At 45.6% G+C, this 19,102-nt stretch overlaps 1 protein-coding gene across 1 annotated transcript in view; it reads right to left on the bottom strand.

The window, feature by feature from the left end:
* cpne2 (copine II) overlaps nucleotides 1-19,102 on the bottom strand; it is a 274,630-nt gene that overhangs the window by 113,246 nt on the left and 142,282 nt on the right. The window contains exon 11 of the mRNA XM_070897910.1: nucleotides 11,845-11,899. Coding sequence (XP_070754011.1) covers nucleotides 11,845-11,899 — 55 coding nt within the window. The remainder of the gene's footprint in view (nucleotides 1-11,844; nucleotides 11,900-19,102) is intronic.

Raw genomic sequence — 19,102 nt, 5'->3', positions numbered from 1 at the left:
ACTCTCTGTATCTACTCCTATCAAAAATTTTCATAAATTTAAAGACCTCTATTTGGTTAACCCTCAGCCTTCTCTTTTCAAGAGAAAAGCCTGTTCATCCTTTTCTGATGGGTAGAAATCTCATAATTCTTGTAAATCTTTTTTGCACCCTCTCCGGTGCTTTTATATCCTTTTTATAATATGGCGACAGAATTGTACACAGTACTTCAAGTGCGGTCTAACCAAGGTTTGATATAGATTTAACATAACTTCTCTACTTTGCAATTCTATCCCTCTAGAAATAAACCCGAGTGCCTGGTTTGCTTTTGTTATGGCCTTATTAACCTACGTCGCTACTTTTAATGATTTGTTTTTTTGTACTCCCAGATCCCTTTATTCCTCTATTTTCCAAGTAATATGCGATCTCCTAATTTTTCTAACAAAAATGTAATACCTCACAATTATCTATGTTGAAATCCATTTGTCAATTATATACCCATTCTGCAAGTTTATCAATCTGTGAGGAGGGCTACAAAATACAAGTTGCTGTTGTGCACCAAGTGGTTAACATTTAAAGAGATTATCACGACCAGTTTGCAGCCAATGATATTTGCGTTTAAATACTGGCTTTCCCATTTTTAATCCGCGGATATTGCTGTGTCATGGCAACAGGCACATCCACAAGAGACATCTATCAAACACCTATTAATCTGTGTCCTTTCATTCAAACTCCATATGATCCTAGAAGGAACAGTTCAGTCAGATTTATACACTCAGAACAATACAACTAGTGAAGTGCATCTTTAACTAATTAACAAGGATGTTTTGAATTTGGCAGAAAAACATTCACAATCTGTAACACAACAATAGATGTATTATGTGTCCTGCAAGCCACCATCTGCAGAAATGGAGATTTTGAAAAAAATAAACCAGATTAATAATGATAGAATTTATTTGAAAAGTGATGGCCAATGTCAGGTCCTTTACATTTATCCTTTTCATTCAGTAAATGTACATTTTAGAACTTACCATAGCAACGTGGCTCTTAAAATAACTGCAAACCAGAGACTAGGAGAGATCATCATTATGATCTTTGCAAAGCAAGTGCAGAATAAAGAATGAGGAAACACAGGCTGAGTTAGCATCAGCTGTCATTCAGATTTAATAATTCACTTCATCAAAATAAATCTGAATATCAAAAAGAATAAAGAGTAGCTCCCCATTCAATGAGAGACCTTTCCAGCCTCAAATTTCCAGTGAAAATCTGGAACTCCCTCCCCCAAAAGGCTGTGGATGTCGGCTCAAACGCTAGCTTTTAGTTAGGTAAGGTTATTGTTGGATAAGGAACCCATTGGGTGAATGGAGTTAAGATACAGATCTAACTGAATGATGGAAAAGGCTCGTGAACACTCCTGTTCCTACATCAATCTCTGGAACAAACTCACTAGGGAGTTAGAATTGATTCATTCAATGACAATTCGATGGATTTCTTGCAGAAAGTAAGATTTTGGGACACAGTACATGAGTAATTTGTGAAATGATATGCAAGTGTAGCATACTGGGGAGGAAAAGGGACCTATGGTTTCCAACTCTCTCCCACCTCCTGGGTGTTTCCTCATGTCATTTTGTAATCTGTTGAAGACTAATTGATCGAGATTGATTGCTGTAATTAGTCAATGACTCCATTATTATTTATCATGGGATTACCAGGATGGTAGATGGTGAACTAGATGGACCGTGGTCCTTTTCCGTCTAGCAATTCCTGTGTTCCTATTGGGTCTTCTTGCATTTACATGACCTTCATGTTCTGCCTTTAGGCCAAAAATCCCCCAAGAACTGAGCTGTGGACTACACAGTAACTCGTCAAAAATCGAAACTGGGATGCACCCAGACCTGAGATGTATGTTCTGTTTCTGTTCTACTTACAAAAGAATTGACATTTATATATAGCCCCTTTCAGGTCCCTAGGATATTCCACAGTGCATCAGAGGCAATGAAGCCCCTTTTTTGATGCAGCCGCTGTTTTAGGGCAGTCAAATACCAATTTTCACACACAAAGCCCCACAAATGGCAATGAGATAAATGACCAGATCATCTGTTTTAAGCCATGTTGTTTTGGGGGTAAATATTGGCCAAGGCACTGAGAGAACTCTCCTCTTCTTCGAAATAGTGTCGTGAAAATATGCCACAGTGAGGGCGAGCTTCAGGATTGTGGGGCTCGTGCATTCACTCCACCTAATTCCAATTAAGATTGCGAGAAACCCAAGAGCAAAGGGCAGAAGTCTACAGACGACACTTTGCTGGACCCTTTGGGGCAGAAGGCACCAGGTTGAAAATATTTGAATCAATGTTTTTTTTTGCTACTTTATGTTTGGGAGGAGGGGACAGAGGGTCCCAAGTCTAAATCTGATGCTTCCTCACCATAAATCATTCACAGAAAAACATTATCATTCTCAAGGGCCAACTAATGAGAGGAATACATAAGACCTCCTGCTGCAGTTTAATTGATTCATCTTTTCTCTTTGGACATCTGTTGCTGTTGCAAAAAGAGATGTTATTTTTCCCCCTAAACGAGCTCGTTGACATCGTGCAGACAGACGATGCCCTATTAGATTTGTTTATTTATGTTATATAACCAGAGCCTAATTAGCAGAAAATAGAATTCCACGATATTAAAACCAATTTAATGTAAAGGTTTTGGGGAGCGAATCGCTCAGATTTAAGTGCGGGTCTGAACACTCTGGGAGTTTGAACCCGCATGACTGGAGGTCTCCAAAACCTGGCCTTGACTCCGGGTTCAGCTTACTGACATCACCTTTGTGTGAGGACCTGGCAAGATTACTGCTTCCTATTGGGCACTAATTCATTAACGAGTAGGAACTTGTGTGTGTTGACACAGATCTGAAAGGCCTCAGAAAGGGGGTGAGCATCAGTTTCCACATGTACGCTGATGACACCTATCTCTACCTCACTACAACATCTCTCGACCCCTCCATGGTTTCTAAATTGTCAGACTGCTTGTCCAACATCCAGTTCTGGATGAGCGGAAATTTTCTCCAATTGAATGTTGGGAAGGCCGAAGCCATTTTTTTCGGTCCCCGCCGCAAACTCCGTTCCCTAGCCACCGACTCCATCCCTCTCCCCAAATTCTGTCCGAGGCTGAACCAGACTGTTCGCAACCTTGGTGTCATATTTGACCCTGAAATGAGCTTTCAACCACATATCCGCAGCATAACTAAGACCTCCTCTGTCCACCTCTGTAACTTTGCCTGTCTCCGCCCTTGCCTCAGCTCATCCGCTGCTGAAGCCCTCATCGATGCCCTTGTTGCCTCTAGACTTGACTGTTCCTACGCACAGCTGGCTGGCCTCCCACATTCTACCTTATGTAAGCTAGAGGTGATCCAAAACTCGGCTGCCCGTGTCCTAACTCGCACCAAGTCCCGCTCACCCATCATCCCTGTACTCGCTGGCCTACATTGGTTTCCGGTTAAGCAACACCTCAATTTCAAAATTCTCATCCTTTTTTTCAAATTCCTCCATGGCCTCGCCCCTCCCTCTCTCTCTACTCTCCTCCAGCCCCACAACCCCCCCACCCCGCCCCCGAGATGTCTGCGTCCTCTAATTTTGCCCTCTTGAGCATCCCTGATTATAATCGCTCAACCATTGGTGGCCGTGCCTTCTGTTGCCTAGGCCCCAAGCTCTGGAACTTCCTGTCTAAACCTCTCCGCCTCTCTTTCCTCCTTCAAGACGCTCCTTAAAGCCTACCTGTTTACTGCGTTAATTTCTAATTATGCGGCTCAGTGTCAAATTTTTAAAATCTCATAATAATCCTGTCAAGCACCTTTGGACGTTTCACTATGTTAAAGGTGCTATTATAAATACAAGTTATTGTATTTATTGTTATTGTTGTCTATGTCCTCCTGAAACCTGTTACTATCCTTTTCACTGTTTATTACATTTCCAAGTTTCGTGTCATTTGAAATGATGCCCTGTATACACACGTCCAGGTCATACATGCTCCATACCATTACATCTCATACGTTAGGTATATATTAAGGGAAACATGACTGTTCCCAAGTGAAAGGGAAGACAGGATATCAAATGGGTTGGAGTGTGTCATCAATCAAGAGCCTGGTATGGAATTGAGCCAAATCAAACAAACAACAACTTGCATTTACATAGCACCGTTAATGTATTAAAATGTCCCAAGGCGTTTCACAGGAGCGTTGTCAAAAAGGGCTGGAGGAGATTACAGAGATAGGGAGAGGCAAGGCCATGGAGCGATTCGAAAGCAAGGATGCTAATTTTAAAATCTCAAACATGAAGCTCATATTGGCATTACCTTAACTGTGTAGTTTAGCAGCTGGATCAAACTCCAGAATATCTTATTCTTTATAAAGATATTACAACTTTCTGAATACCTTGCATTATTTAATGTGTGCTGATTTGATGCTATTGAGGGAGTTGTAATGGACAGCGATCGTCATCCGGCTTCTGGGATTTGACAAGCAGAGCTATCAGAGATATCATTCAGTTAAATACACAACTTTTATAAATGACGCACTTCTCATACAGCACAGCACATCCTCCCTCCTTCATTGACACAGCAAGGAGAATATTACAGAGTAAGTACTTTATATTAGTCTTTTATAATGACAAAATCACAAGAAATGCGTTTTTATCTAAAGCTGTGACGTATGAGTGAGGCTTATTGGATGATGTGAAGAGTGTCTTCATATTCCAGTAATTGGATTTGAACAATGCTGTGTTCAAACAGAAGAGGGTTCTATTGTATCGTATAATGTATTCAGAACATCATATTCTTCGTGCTCTGGCTGGAGACATTAGATTAATATCAGTCCTGACAACGTCTGTGGCCTCAGATCTGATAAACTGTCAGTATCAATTGTACAAACAATAGTGCTGTCATCATCATCATCATCATAGGCAGTCCCTCGGAATCGAGGAAGACTTGCTTCTACTCTTAGCGTGAATTCTTAGGTGGTTGTACAGTCCAATATGAGAACCATAGTCTCTGTTACAGGTGGGACAGATAGTCGTTGAGGGAAAGAGTGGGCAGGGAGCCTGGTTTGCCGTACGCTCCTTCCACTGCTTGCGCTTGATCTCTGCATGCTCTTGGCGACGATACTCAAGGAGCTCAGCGCTCTCCCGAATGCACTTCCTCCACTTAGGGCAGTCTATGGCCAGGGACTCCCAGGTGTCAGTAGGGATGTCGCACTTTATCAGGGAGGCTTTGAGGGTGTCCTTGTAACGTTTCCTCTGCCTGCCTTTGGCTCGTTTGCCATGAAGGAGTTCCGAGCAGAGTGCTTGCTTTGGGAGTCTGTGTCTGGCATGCAAATTATGTGGCCTGCCCAACGAAGCTGATCAAATGTGGTCAGTGCTTCAATGCTGGGGATGTTGGCCTGGACGAGGACGCTAATGTTTGTGCGACTGTCCTCCCAGGGGATTTGCAGGATCTTGCGGAGACATCGTTGGTGGTATTTCTCCAGTGACTTGAGGTGTCTACTATACATGGTCCACATCTCTGAGCCATACAGGAGGTGGGTATTACTACGGCCCTGTAGACCATGAGCTTGGTGACAGTTTTGAGGGACTGGTCTTCAAACACTCTAGCTTTAACTGAATATCAGAAGGCTAAATGTTCACAATAAAAAAAAACAGGGCCCCCTGTTAATTCCAATTCACGCCAGAGTGAGCAGGATAAGTCACTGCCAACGTTCGATTCTCACTTTGCGCGATGGAGGAGGCCATTGGCAGTGCAGGGAAACACAGATTTTCCATTCCTTTGCCCTGTGCCAGTATCAGGCACTGCTGGCTCAGTCACTGCTTCCACTCCTCCCCAACAAGATGCCTCAGAAGATTACCCTCCTCTCCTGCTTCATTTCTATTTCACATAACTGCTAATCTGTGTCAAATTGTGGCCACTTTCATGCTGTGGACCATGCGCAGCACAGCTCACCTGAGATGGCCAAAAATCATTTCACACTGGCCTTCAGACAAGGGAATCTGCCACTTGGAGTTTGAGCTGGATCTGAACCAGAGTCTCAGAGGGAGGGCACCATCCACTCATTCATCTCCCTCCAATTACTAAGGTCTCCAATGTGCACATAACTAATTTGCCAAGCAAGTTTACACTTGATTCAGTATTCCTGTAGTCTACGTATTTTTTAAAAAATGACGTAATAATTGTAGTTGAGCCCATTTGATCCTTTAAGACATAATTTGTTTGAATTTAAAACATTTATTCCACCAAACAGGATCGTTGAGAAGAAAGTGTTTGTGTGACATTAGGACCAAGGTGCTTGACTAATCACACTCAGTGTGAACAACGAAGGATGAATGCAGTTGTTAGACAGAACAGCTAACAACTAAAGGAGCAATGTAAACATAACGTGGAATCTATCTGAATATTTATAACTCTGTGAAAATATGTACTGGGGTGACACACCTTCTCAGTGGGGAAAGGTCTGGTACCCCACTCAACACCTGATCTACCATCCCCGCACTCCATATCTGATCTACCATCCCCCACACTCCATACCTGATCTACCATCCCCCACACTCCATACCTCGTATACCATCCCCCACACTCCATACCTGATCTACCATCCCCCACACTCCATAACTGATCTACCATCCCCCACACTCCATACCTGATCTACCATCCCCCACACTCCATACCTGATCTACCATCCCCCACACTCCATACCTGATCTACCATCTCCCTCACTCCATACCTCATCTACCATCCCCCACACTCCATACCTGACCTACCATCCCCCACACTGCGTACCTGATCTACCATCCCCCACACTCCATACCTGATCTACTATCCCCCACACTCCATACTTCGTCTACCATCCCCCACACTTCATACCTGATCCACCATCCCCCACACTACATACCTGATCTACCATCCCCCACACTCCATACCTGATCTACCATCCCCCACACTCTATACCTGATCTACCATCCCCCGCACTCCATACCTCGTCTACCATCCCCCACACTTCATACCTGATCTACCATCCCCCACACTCCATACCTGATCTACTATCCCCCTCACTCCATACCTGATCTACCATCCCCCACACTCCATACCTCGTCTACCACCCCCCACACTTCATACCTGATCTACCATCCCCCTCACTCCATACCTGATCTACCATCCCCCACACTCCATACCTGATCTACCATCCCCCACACTCCATACCTCATCTACCATCCCCCGCACTTCATACCTGATCTACCATCCCCCACACTCCATACCTGATTTACCATCCCCCACACTCCATACCTCGTCTACCATCCCCCACACTCCATACCTGATCTACCATCCCCCTCACTCCATACTTCATCTACCATCCCCCACACTCCATACCTGATCTACCATCCCCCACACTCCATACCTGATCTACCATCCCCTGCACTCCATACCTGATCTACCATCCCCCGCACTCCATACCTCATCTACCATCCCCCACACTCCATACCTCGTCTACGATCCCCCACACTCCATACCTGATCTACCATCCCCCACACTCCATACCTCATCTACCATCCCCCGCACTCCATACCTGATCTACCATCCCCCACACTCCATACCTCGTCTACCATCCCCCACACTCCATACCTGATCTACCATCCCCCACACTCCATACCTGATCTACCATCCCCCACACTCCATACCTGATCTACCATCCCCCACACTCCATACCTCGTCTACCATCCCCCACACTCCATACCTGATCTACAATCCCCCACACTCCATATCTGATCTACCATCCCCCACACTCCATACCTCGTCTACCATCCCCCACACTCCATACCTGATCTACCATCCCCCACACTCCATACCTGATCTACCATCCCCCACACTCCATACCTGATCTACCATCCCCCACACTCCATACCTGATCCACCATCCCCCTCACTCCATACCTGATCTAGCATCCCCCACACTCCATATCTGATCTACCATCCCCCGCACTCCATACCTGATCTACCATCCCCCACACTCCATACCTGATCTACCATCCCCCACACTCCATACCTCGTCTACCATCCCCCACACTCCATACCTGATCTACCATCCCCCACACTCCATACATGATCTACCATCCCCCACACTCCATACCTCGTCTACCATCCCCCACACTCCATACCTCGTCTACCATCCCCCACACTCCATACCTGATCTACAATCCCCCACACTCCATATCTGATCTACCATCCCCCACACTCCATACCTCGTCTACCATCCCCCACACTCCATACCTGATCTACCATCCCCCACACTCCATACCTGATCTACCATCCCCCACACTCCATACCTGATCTACCATCCCCCACACTCTATACCTGATCCACCATCCCCCTCACTCCATACATGATCTAGCATCCCCCACACTCCATATCTGATCTACCATCCCCCGCACTCCATACCTGATCTACCATCCCCCACACTCCATACCTGATCTACCATCCCCCACACTCCATACCTCGTCTACCATCCCCCACACTCCATACCTGATCTACCATCCCCCACACTCCATACCTGACCTACCATCCCCCGCACTCCATACCTGATCTACCATCCACCTCACTCCATACCTGATCTACCATCCCCCACACTCCATACCTGATCTACCATCCCCCACACTCCATACCTGATCTACCATCCCCCACACTCCATACCTGATCTACCATCCCCCACACTCCATACCTGATCCACCATCCCCCTCACTCCATACCTGATCTAGCATCCCCCACACTCCATATCTGATCTACCATCCCCCGCACTCCATACCTGATCTACCATCCCCCGCACTCCATACCTGATCTACCATCCCCCACACTCCATACCTGATCTACCATCCCCCACACTCCATACCTGATCTATCATCCCCCTCACTCCATACCTGATCTACCATCCCCCGCACTCCATACCTGATCTACCATCCCCCTCACTCCATACCTCATCTACCATCCCCCGCACTCCATACCTCATCTACCATCCCCCTCACTCCATACCTGATCTACCATCCCCCTCACTCCATACCTCATCTACCATCCCCCGCACTCCATACCTCATCTACCATCCCCCGCACTCCATACCTCATCTACCATCCCCCTCACTCCATATCTGATCTACCATCCCCCGCACTCCATACCTGATCTACCATCCCTCACACTCCATACCTGATTTACCATCCCCCACACTCCATACCTCGTCTACCATCCCCCACATTCCATACCTGATCTACCATCCCCCGCACTCCATATCTGATCTATCATCCCCCACACTCCATACCTCATCTACCATCCCCCACACTCCATACCTGATCTACCATCACCCACACTCCATACCTGATCTACCATCCACCTCACTCCATACCTGATCTACCATCCCCCACACTCCATACCTGATCTACCCTCCCCCACACTCCGTACCTGATCTACCATCCCCCTCACTCCATACCTGATCTACCATCCCCCACACTCCATATCTGATCTACCATCCCCCGCACTCCATATCTGATCTACCATCCCCCACACTCCATATCTGATCTACCATCCCCCACACTCCATACCTGATCTACCATCCCCCACACTCCATACCTCGTCTACCATCCCCCACACTCCATACCTGATCTACCATCCCCCACACTCCATACCTGACCTACTATCCCCCACACTCCCTACCTGATCTACCATCCCCCTCACTCCATACCTGATCTACCATCCCCCGCACTCCATACCTGATCTACCATCCCCCACACTCCATACCTGATCTACCATCCCCCACACTCCATACCTGATCTATCATCCCCCTCACTCCATACCTGATCTACCATCCCCCGCACTCCATACCTGATCTACCATCCACCTCACTCCATACCTGATCTACCATCCCCCGCACTCCATACCTCATCTACCATCCCCCACACTCCATACCTGATCTACCATCCCCCTCACTCCATACCTGATCTACCATCCCCCACACTCCATACGTGATCTACAATCCCCCTCACTCCATACGTGATCTACCATCCCCCGCACTCCATACCTCATCTACCATCCCCCTCACTCCATACCTGATCTACCACCCACCTCACTCCATACCTGATCTACCATCCCCCACACTCCATACCTCGTCTACCATCCCCCACACTCCATACCTGATGTACCATCCCCCACACTCCATACCTGATCTACCATCCCCCACACTCCATACCTGATCTACCATCCCCCACACTCCATACCTGATCTACCATCCACCTCACTCCATACCTGATCTACCATCCCCCTCACTCCATACCTGATCTACCATCCACCTCACTCCATACCTGATCTACCATTCCCCACACTCCATACCTCGTCTACCATCCCCCACACTCCATACCTGATGTACCATCCCCCACACTCCATACCTGATCTACCATCCCCCACACTCCATACCTGATCTACCATCCCCCACACTCCATACCTGATCTACCATCCACCTCACTCCATACCTGATCTACCATCCCCCTCACTCCATACCTGATCTACCATCCACCTCACTCCATACCTGATCTACCATCCCCCACACTCCATACCTCGTCTACCATCCCCCACACTCCATACCTGATGTACCATCCCCCACACTCCATACCTGATCTACCATCCCCCACACTCCATACCTGATCTACCATCCCCCACACTCCATACCTCGTCTACCACCCCCCGCACTTGGTACCCTGCCTCAATGGCATCGCTGAGATTAGGAACTTGCTCCATCGGAAATCACAAATGCAATCCCGTACCCTACCACACCATTGCTCCAAGCTGTTATATAACCACACCATCCAGGATTATACATTTAAATATTATTTGCATGAATTAGTGATGTGAATGACTGGATGTTACATTGACACTTTGGAAATCAGGCTGCTGCTTTATTTGAGTTAGCCATGCTTGAGCTAAGGGTCTTTCGATATCACTGTATCAGTCGTGCTGAACAGAAAAGCAGGAAAGTCGTTCCTCTTGCCCCAAACTGTGTGTAAACACCTTGCTCTATATCCCTATTCACTACAATTGATAGAAGGTAGCAAGGGTCAGTACTTAAGAAATTGAACCCAGTCTTAGACCATGAAGAAAGAAAATGAAGTTCATTACAGTGCGAGCAAATGGTTACCTTTTAAACCAGACAGCAGGCAGCATGCAACACATCGTGAATCATTCACACATCGTATTGCATGTAAGGATGAGAGCAACATTTCAGAGATAAAGAAAGTCCTAATTATTTTTTTGTGAACATTTGAACTTCTCAAATTGTCTGTGCCAGTGAGTGGAAGATTGTTTTTAAGTCCAGTGTCAATTTTGAGCACTCCGAGGTCAGGTACAATTTGATATGATGCAGATTAAACCTGTCCACAGTTTGCCCTCACAGTGCTTCTTAGTACCAATTTTAGAAGGGCTTACCAACTATCTCCATGTTAAATTCCGAATTCAATGTAAAATTGCAGGCTGCAATACTGAAGTCTTGTGACGACACAAACTCCATTCATGTAGGGCTGTGACAGCCAACAGAGAGATGAGATTTTCATCCCATCAGTTTGGGTGGGATTTGAATTGGACACACACACACACACACACACACACACAAATACACACACACACAGAGTTGGAAAGGCAACTTGTAAACTTAGAGTACCACCCAGTCCCCTCCAACAACGTCCATTTAAAATATGGGCTCTCAACAGACCCAGGCAAACTCAGTTACAATAGTTTAGATAGGGTGACTGAATTACCACAAATAATTGTAAATAATGGTTAATAATCTAACAATGAGAACCTTACCTTCCAGTCAGGAGGTAGCTGTGCACCAAAACCCAGGGCTGGAAACATCTTGTCGCTGTTGGGTGAGAGAAGGGAGGGTGAAAGAGAGAAAATGAATATGCAGTTGATCCCTTCATTCAATAAAAACAAGAATTCTAGTAGTTCTTTTCAACACTAATTATATGAGCAGAACAGCTAAATGCAGAATATTTTAAATGTCAGAGCCATTAACAACGTTGAAGTGCAATAGGGTTGGTGTACAAGCTTCTGATAAATCCTCATACTCATGCCACACGATTGTTAATAGGGAAGAGAAGTCTGCAGAAAAATACACTTCCTTTCCTTTATTCGGTCACTGACATTATAAACAACTAAAACCATTCATGAAACTAAAGACCAGAGATCTTTAGTGACTTAGCGAGGGGGAAAGCTATTTAGCAAACACACACACAGGCCGGAATCTTGCCGGCGCTCAGAGGGCGAGTTTGGAGGCGGGTCCGCTGTCAAAATCTTAAAGATTGATGGGGTGGGGTGGTATTCCGCTCTGAACTGCTTCCTTGTTAATTTCCCAAGTGCCGGCTCTGCCTGGGGTTTGTAGACCCGGCACTAAGCGGCAGGTCAAGCAATTGAAATACTTAAGGAGCTGTTTAAAGGTATTTAAGCAGCATTTTACCAGGTCCTAACGATTTTTCCGAGTTTTCTTTACGAGGTTCCTTGCGCTCGGGGATCACGTCAGGTAAGTGTGTCGGGTTCTCAATAACTCTCCATTGCTGTGAATAGTTGACAGCTGCAGAAGTGGTATAAAAGCTACCATTTCATAGCAGTTTAATTTCCAATCTTAGAAGCTGGAGCCTTCAGGATTTGGAATATACTTTTCAACTTTATGGGGGTTTAAAGTGTTTGGAGTGAACTCTCTATCCAGTGCCATCTCGTTGGAGCAACCTCTCTCACGATTGACAGATCGTTTCTATCATCTCAACTTCAGCTGCCATCTATTCTATCAGCGTCGGTGCCCTTGAACAAAATCTCACCACGATCAGCCCAAACACCAGCATCACCAGGCACACCAGCAGCACCAAAAACAGCACCGACCTTCTCCACAATCACCTGATGCTGCACAGGACACAGGGCATCAGCACCCAACCACATTGCTGCCTGGGAGGCCAGGGATGGCCTCACCATGGCCAGATTGACTTCACTTGACGCTATACACCCCGGCTGGAACATGATGCCCCAGGTTGGCACCACCCTACACCAACACCATAAAGCATCCCTACAATGTCCAAACCATTCCTTTCACACTCATCACCATTGCGGGGGGGGGTAACGTTAAGTTTCACTATTCATTGCAACTCATTAAGCCATTTCAAAAGGTGCACACAAATCTGTCCAAGAACACAATGTTTTGAAAATAAAGATTTCAATGTTTGGCAACACATCAACGGAAACTTTACATGAACATTGGCTAAAAGACCCAAGTGGCTACCCTTGTGTGTTGTTAGTTGGTATGATTGAGGGAGAGTGTGAGGGATGGCTAGTGAGATGGGGATATGATAATGTAGATAGAGAGGGATGGGTGGATGTGCAAGGTGTTGGAGCAGATTTTTGGACATATACTGGACTAGTATACGGGATCAAACATTTGTTTTATTTTCCCCTTTAATGAATTTTGTAAGGGACAATACTGATGCATTATGCTTTATATAAAAAAAGAGTTAGACTTCAAGGTATGCTGGCCTTGAGTTATAGAGATAGGAAAGTGAGATAATGAACACTGGAGAGTTAAGTGCTGGGTATGTTTGTTTATATCGGTGCCAAAAGCCTGCACTTGTTTATACTGCCCTGTCACAATGCAGGATGGTTTATATCAAAAGCTTAGCCTTCAATAGTAAAAGCTTTGTAGTGCTAAAGCATGTGTTGTAAAGTGACATAATTTGTAAGATAAAAGAACCTCACTGAAGATACCAATTTGAGAAATGTTCAAAGTCTTTAACACTTCTCCCAAAGCTTTGTTTCTGATTTAATAAACCTCTCTTTATATATTATACAGTCTCGGAAATATTTTTCCACAACAAAATGGCGTCACGGGAACAGGATGCTGTCCGATCAGACGTGATCACTTAAGACCAGTATCTGGAATCTGGTGTTAGAGACTGAAAAGAGAGGTGTACGGGCACGACGGGATAGTGTATAAGATACGAGTAAACTGGAAGCTGGAAGAGGCTGACTAACCAGTTTGAGTTGTCCCTTTAGTAAATAAGGTTGGTGCGGAAGGGAACTGATCACTCCAACCTAGAGCCGAAAACTCCGGTGGTAAGGAAACACGCTAGCTTTATTGCGAAGACAAAGGGTCTCCACAGAGTAGTCGTGGCCGTGAGTATTATAGAAACAAAGGGAAACATCCGAGACTGGCGAACATGGAAGGTAAGGAAGGGAATGTAAAACACGGGCTGCCCGGGTCATTAATTAATTCCTATCATTAATTGTAACTTGCGTAATTACGTAATGCCATAAAAAAGCTGATAGTGACTATCTTAAGTGACATATGGATCCAGACATAAGCTTTGTTGAATGAAGAGAGACTTTTGTGAGTGTCTATTTTGAATGGGCCCGGTAGTAAAAAAAAAAGAATTTGACACGCTCACTTACTTGTCGAAAGAAAACATGCAATTGGGTTGAAAGACATAAATTTAGTCCAGGAATGAGATAAAGAATGCCTTTTAAAACGCTCCCATTTTCCTTTGTGTAAAACCTTGACACGAAAGCTTCTAGCTCAGTAAAAAAAAAAAGAGTTTTAAATTTAGAAATACCTTTAGGGATCAGGTCAAACTCCTGGGCGAGTGGTGAGCTATCTGTGAAGGTGTAAAAGGGACTTTTGAAAAAGGCTAAAATAGTAAGCTTTAGCAGTTTAGAAAAGAAAAAGATAAAGCAGGAAAAGGTCTCTGCCACGGGAACAGGAGGAGGGCAGAAAAGGGGGACTTGCCATAATTGTGGAAAACCGGGCCATTTTGCCAGGGAATGCAAAGGGAAAGGCAGTGAAAAGCAATGTACGTATTGTGGTAAGAAAGGGCACCTGGAAGCGACATGCTATGGTAAAAATGGCTATCCTAATAAGGCAAGGACCCTGTCAGAACAGGAATACCAGCAGTGGCAGGCGTACAAAGCCACCCGGTGATGTCCGGCGGCCCCTGTACAAAGTAAAAAGGAGGGAAGGATATATGTGTCTGCACTAGTAGAGGGCCGACAGTGTGAGATGCTAGTGGACATGGGAGCCTCAATATCCATTACCAATATGCCCCTTCCCGTCACCGACAAGAAGGCTCTGATAAACGGAATAGATGGACGGCCCACACTGGCCTACCTGAGTACCACCCAATTGGTGGAAATTGATAACTTATATATACCCATGAGATTTTACGTATGCAAGAATCGTGAGGGAACCATATTGGGGAATGATGTAATGAGGGAATTTAAGGCCCTGATTGATTGCGGCAAGGGGAAACTGACATGGCCAAAGGCGGATGGCAGTAAGGAAGATTTGGGACAGTATAGGTGTAGCTACAGCCACAAAAACTGACTGGCTTATCGGGACTGGAGGGTATGGAGGCATATGTGCCTCTGTGCCCGGGGTCTGGGCACAGACAAAATTGGATACTGGAAAGGCGAAGATGGATCCTATTAAAGTCCCTGGACCACCTCATAAACCACACCGACAATACCCTATAAGACCTGAAGCTAGAACAGCGGTTGTAGAAATAGTAAAAGGGCTAGTGGAAAAGGGTATCTTAAAAGAAACAGTTAGCACCACTAACTCCCCAACATGGCCGGTAGGGAAACCAGATGGGAGTTATAGACTCACTATCGACTACACTGCCCTTAACAAGGTCACCCGCAAATTACACTCGATAGTGGCCAGCCCCTCCACAATCCTTACCTTATAGAGTGGGGCCCTGAACAAGAACAGGCGTATAGTAAACTCAAGTCAGAACTAGTCTCCGCACCTGGATTGGGACTGCCTGACATGGGTAAGGATTTCCACATCCACTGTAACAATGAAGGTGGGTTCTATATGGCCGTGGTCACCCAAGATCACGGGGATAAAAGGAGACCTATAGCCTATTACTCTACCACCGAAAGCTCGGTGGTGACTGGGTTATCCAGATGTATAGCCGCGCTAGATTGCGCAGCTTGGGCGGTAAAAAAAAAATTTAAGCGAGCCTGTGGTGATGACTGGAAACATAATTCTCCACACTAAACACACATTGGTAGAAATGTTAAACACAGGAAAATTGAGAACCGTATCTAATATGAGACGGGCAAAGTGGGAAGCAGTCCTCTTAACACCCAACAAAGCGGTAACCATAATTAGGGATGTAGGAAACAATCCCGCAGAAGGTATGATGGGTGAAGGGGAACCCCACTTTTGCGAAGAGGTATGTGAAGATATCGAAGAGGATAGAATAAAAGATGCCCCCCTTCAAACCGCAGAACAAACCTTGTTTGTGGACAGCTCACGAAAATACGTAGAGGGACTACCTCGTACCGGATGGGCCGTAGTTAACCAGGATTTAGAGACAGTTGAATCAGGGCGAATTAATGGGGGGTCGTCAGCTCAAGTGGCAGAACTGGTAGCCCTTACCCGGGCACTGGAATTATCGGAAAATAAGATTGTTAATATCTATACGGACAGTAGATATGCATTCGGGGTAGTACACGATTATATGACAGCATGGGGGAGAAGGGGTGTTTGCGATGGATAAAGACATAACTTACTAAATACTAGTTGATATCAGCTGTGAAAAAAATATTGGTTTAATTTAAAAAAAAAAGAATTTGAAGAGGTAAAAATAACACTCTCCATTGATAATGATTTTAAATTATTAAAATTAAGTCAGTGCCGCTGGGGCCTGAGACGAACAGATAAGTATTGAGAAACTACACCAGGACACTTCTGAGGAGGAAATAGGTATGTGGACAAAGCAGGGCGCAACGCAAGGGAAGGATAACGTTTGGAGACGAAATGACAAGGTAATGGCGCCTGAATGCATACAGAATACCTTATTGGAGTTGCATCATGGCCTGTCTCATTCAGGATGAGAGGCCATGACCGGGAGTCTTGGGAGAGATTGGTGGTGGAAAGGGATGGGGAGAGATATTGCCAAATATTGCCATCGATGCGTTACGTGCGCACAATATAATCCAGGCAGGCCCATTAAAATTAAAATGGGACACCAGCCCCTTCCACGGGGGCCATGGGAACACGTACAAATTGATTTCACAGGTCCTTTGCCCCCATCCCATGGAACAAGATATTGCCTAGTGATTATAGATCAATTTACCCGGTGGGTGGAAGCTTTCCCCACACGTGATTGCACTGCCTCAACAGTGGCAAGGATATTGACCGAGCAGGTGATTCCCCGATGGGGAGTGCCTCTTCAAATAGATTCCGACCAAGGCACCCACTTCACCGGAAAAATTGTAAAAACAATATGCCAGCTGATGGGCATAAAACAAAAATTCCACATCCCATACCACCCGCAGAGTTCTGGAATGGTAGAGCGCATGAACCATACCCTCAAAAACGCCCTGGCAAAGGCCATGCAAACGTCAGGAAAAACGTGGACAGAAGTATTACCCATTATATTGATGAAGTTAAGAGCCATGACAAACCGGACAACTGGATTAACCCCTTATGAACTAATGACAGGAAGGGCGATGCAATTACCAGAGAACATCATAACAGGGGGGGCCGATGTCGGCCCATTAAAAGACAAAATAAAACGGTATGTTTTGGAACTAAGTACTCAATTAAAAGGGATGCGTAAATTAGTTAGCGACAATCAGGAAGAAAGAGACGCGGAAGCAGAGATAACAAAGCTCCCTGAAGTCCCGTTGGCGGGAAGTCGCGTTATGGTAAGGGTCCTCCCGGGAAAACCGGGCTTTGCCCCAAAGATGGATAGGACCTTATGAGGTTATATTTAGCAGGGACATTTGTGCCTGCATCGATGTTAAAGGGAACGGACAATGGAAGCATCGGACCCAGCTTAAGGTTTTTGAACCAGCCGTTTAGCACACGTATTAGTTGTTGTTGTTTGTCTATTTACAGATTGACAGCGAGAGATTCTTCAAGCAAGCCATACAGCCATTTTGCCTTTGACTATTTGTTAAATATAGAGTAATAAGATGATGAAACTATATATTGCGATTGGTGCGCTTATCATAGTTCGTGTTAGGTCCGGCCTGCTAGCTAGACCGAAACGAGAGTTACATGTGAATACCTTTTTGTATATGTCTTATGTTTATGCGCAAAATGAGAACTTTTCTAGTTGCTGGGTATGTTCGCACATCCCCATACATAGCAAAGGAAGCATCCCTTTGAGGTCAATCTCCCTTAACATCTTGGAAGTAGCAGAGTGGGTAATGCGACAAAACGATACAGGGGAAGTAAATGATACTTGGAACCAGAGTGGGGATAAAGAAACGTGGACATCGGGGGGGGGGGGCTTACCTTTTGGATGCATTTGACGGATGGTACCAGCCAGAATACAATAGGTCGGTACGACCCCCGTTCCTGGTTTTGACCAACACCTCAGGAGTTGGAAGGCCCACCGCTGACATTTGTTTCACTAGAGACCTGACTGGTGAGGAAACAAGTTTTGTAGCAGGATATAGCAATTGTACGCAATACTTTAACCTCACTAGGTGGAACATAATAGCCAGCGAAACAACAAACCAGGGGTTCTTTGAAATAGAGGGTTTGAAGAATCAGACAAGTAGCCAGGACTGGGACCCTAAGATTAGGTGGCGACGGGGGCTGAGAGAAAGATTGGGATCAAATCTAACAGCATACAATGGCACTTATTTTGTGTGCGGGCATAAGGCCTACCCCTGGTTGCCTCAGAACTGGAGGGGGTCCTGTGATTTGGGATATGTGGTCCCTTTTGTCAGACGGGTACGTACTTTAGCAGAAGTACAGACACCAGGTCGACTAAGACGAGATCTTACCCCGGTAGAGAGGCTATTTGGGGTCATGATGCTCCCATTCAGGATAGGATGCACCATGGATGAATTACGTAACCTAGAGAGGGTACTGGAACAGATAGTTAACGACACTGCTGAAGCAATGGAGGGCATAACGGCTGAAATGGTAGCCATACGCACAATGGTACTCCAGAACCGAATGGCCCTAGATACTAGCACAAAGTGGGGGCACATGTGCCTTAATTGGAGCTGAATGTTGCACTTACATTCCCGATAATTCAGAAAACATAACCAACCT

Source organism: Pristiophorus japonicus, chromosome 13, assembly GCF_044704955.1.
Source record: "Pristiophorus japonicus isolate sPriJap1 chromosome 13, sPriJap1.hap1, whole genome shotgun sequence".
NCBI lineage: Eukaryota > Metazoa > Chordata > Chondrichthyes > Pristiophoridae > Pristiophorus > Pristiophorus japonicus.
This window is presented reverse-complemented; position numbering and strand designations above follow the sequence as displayed.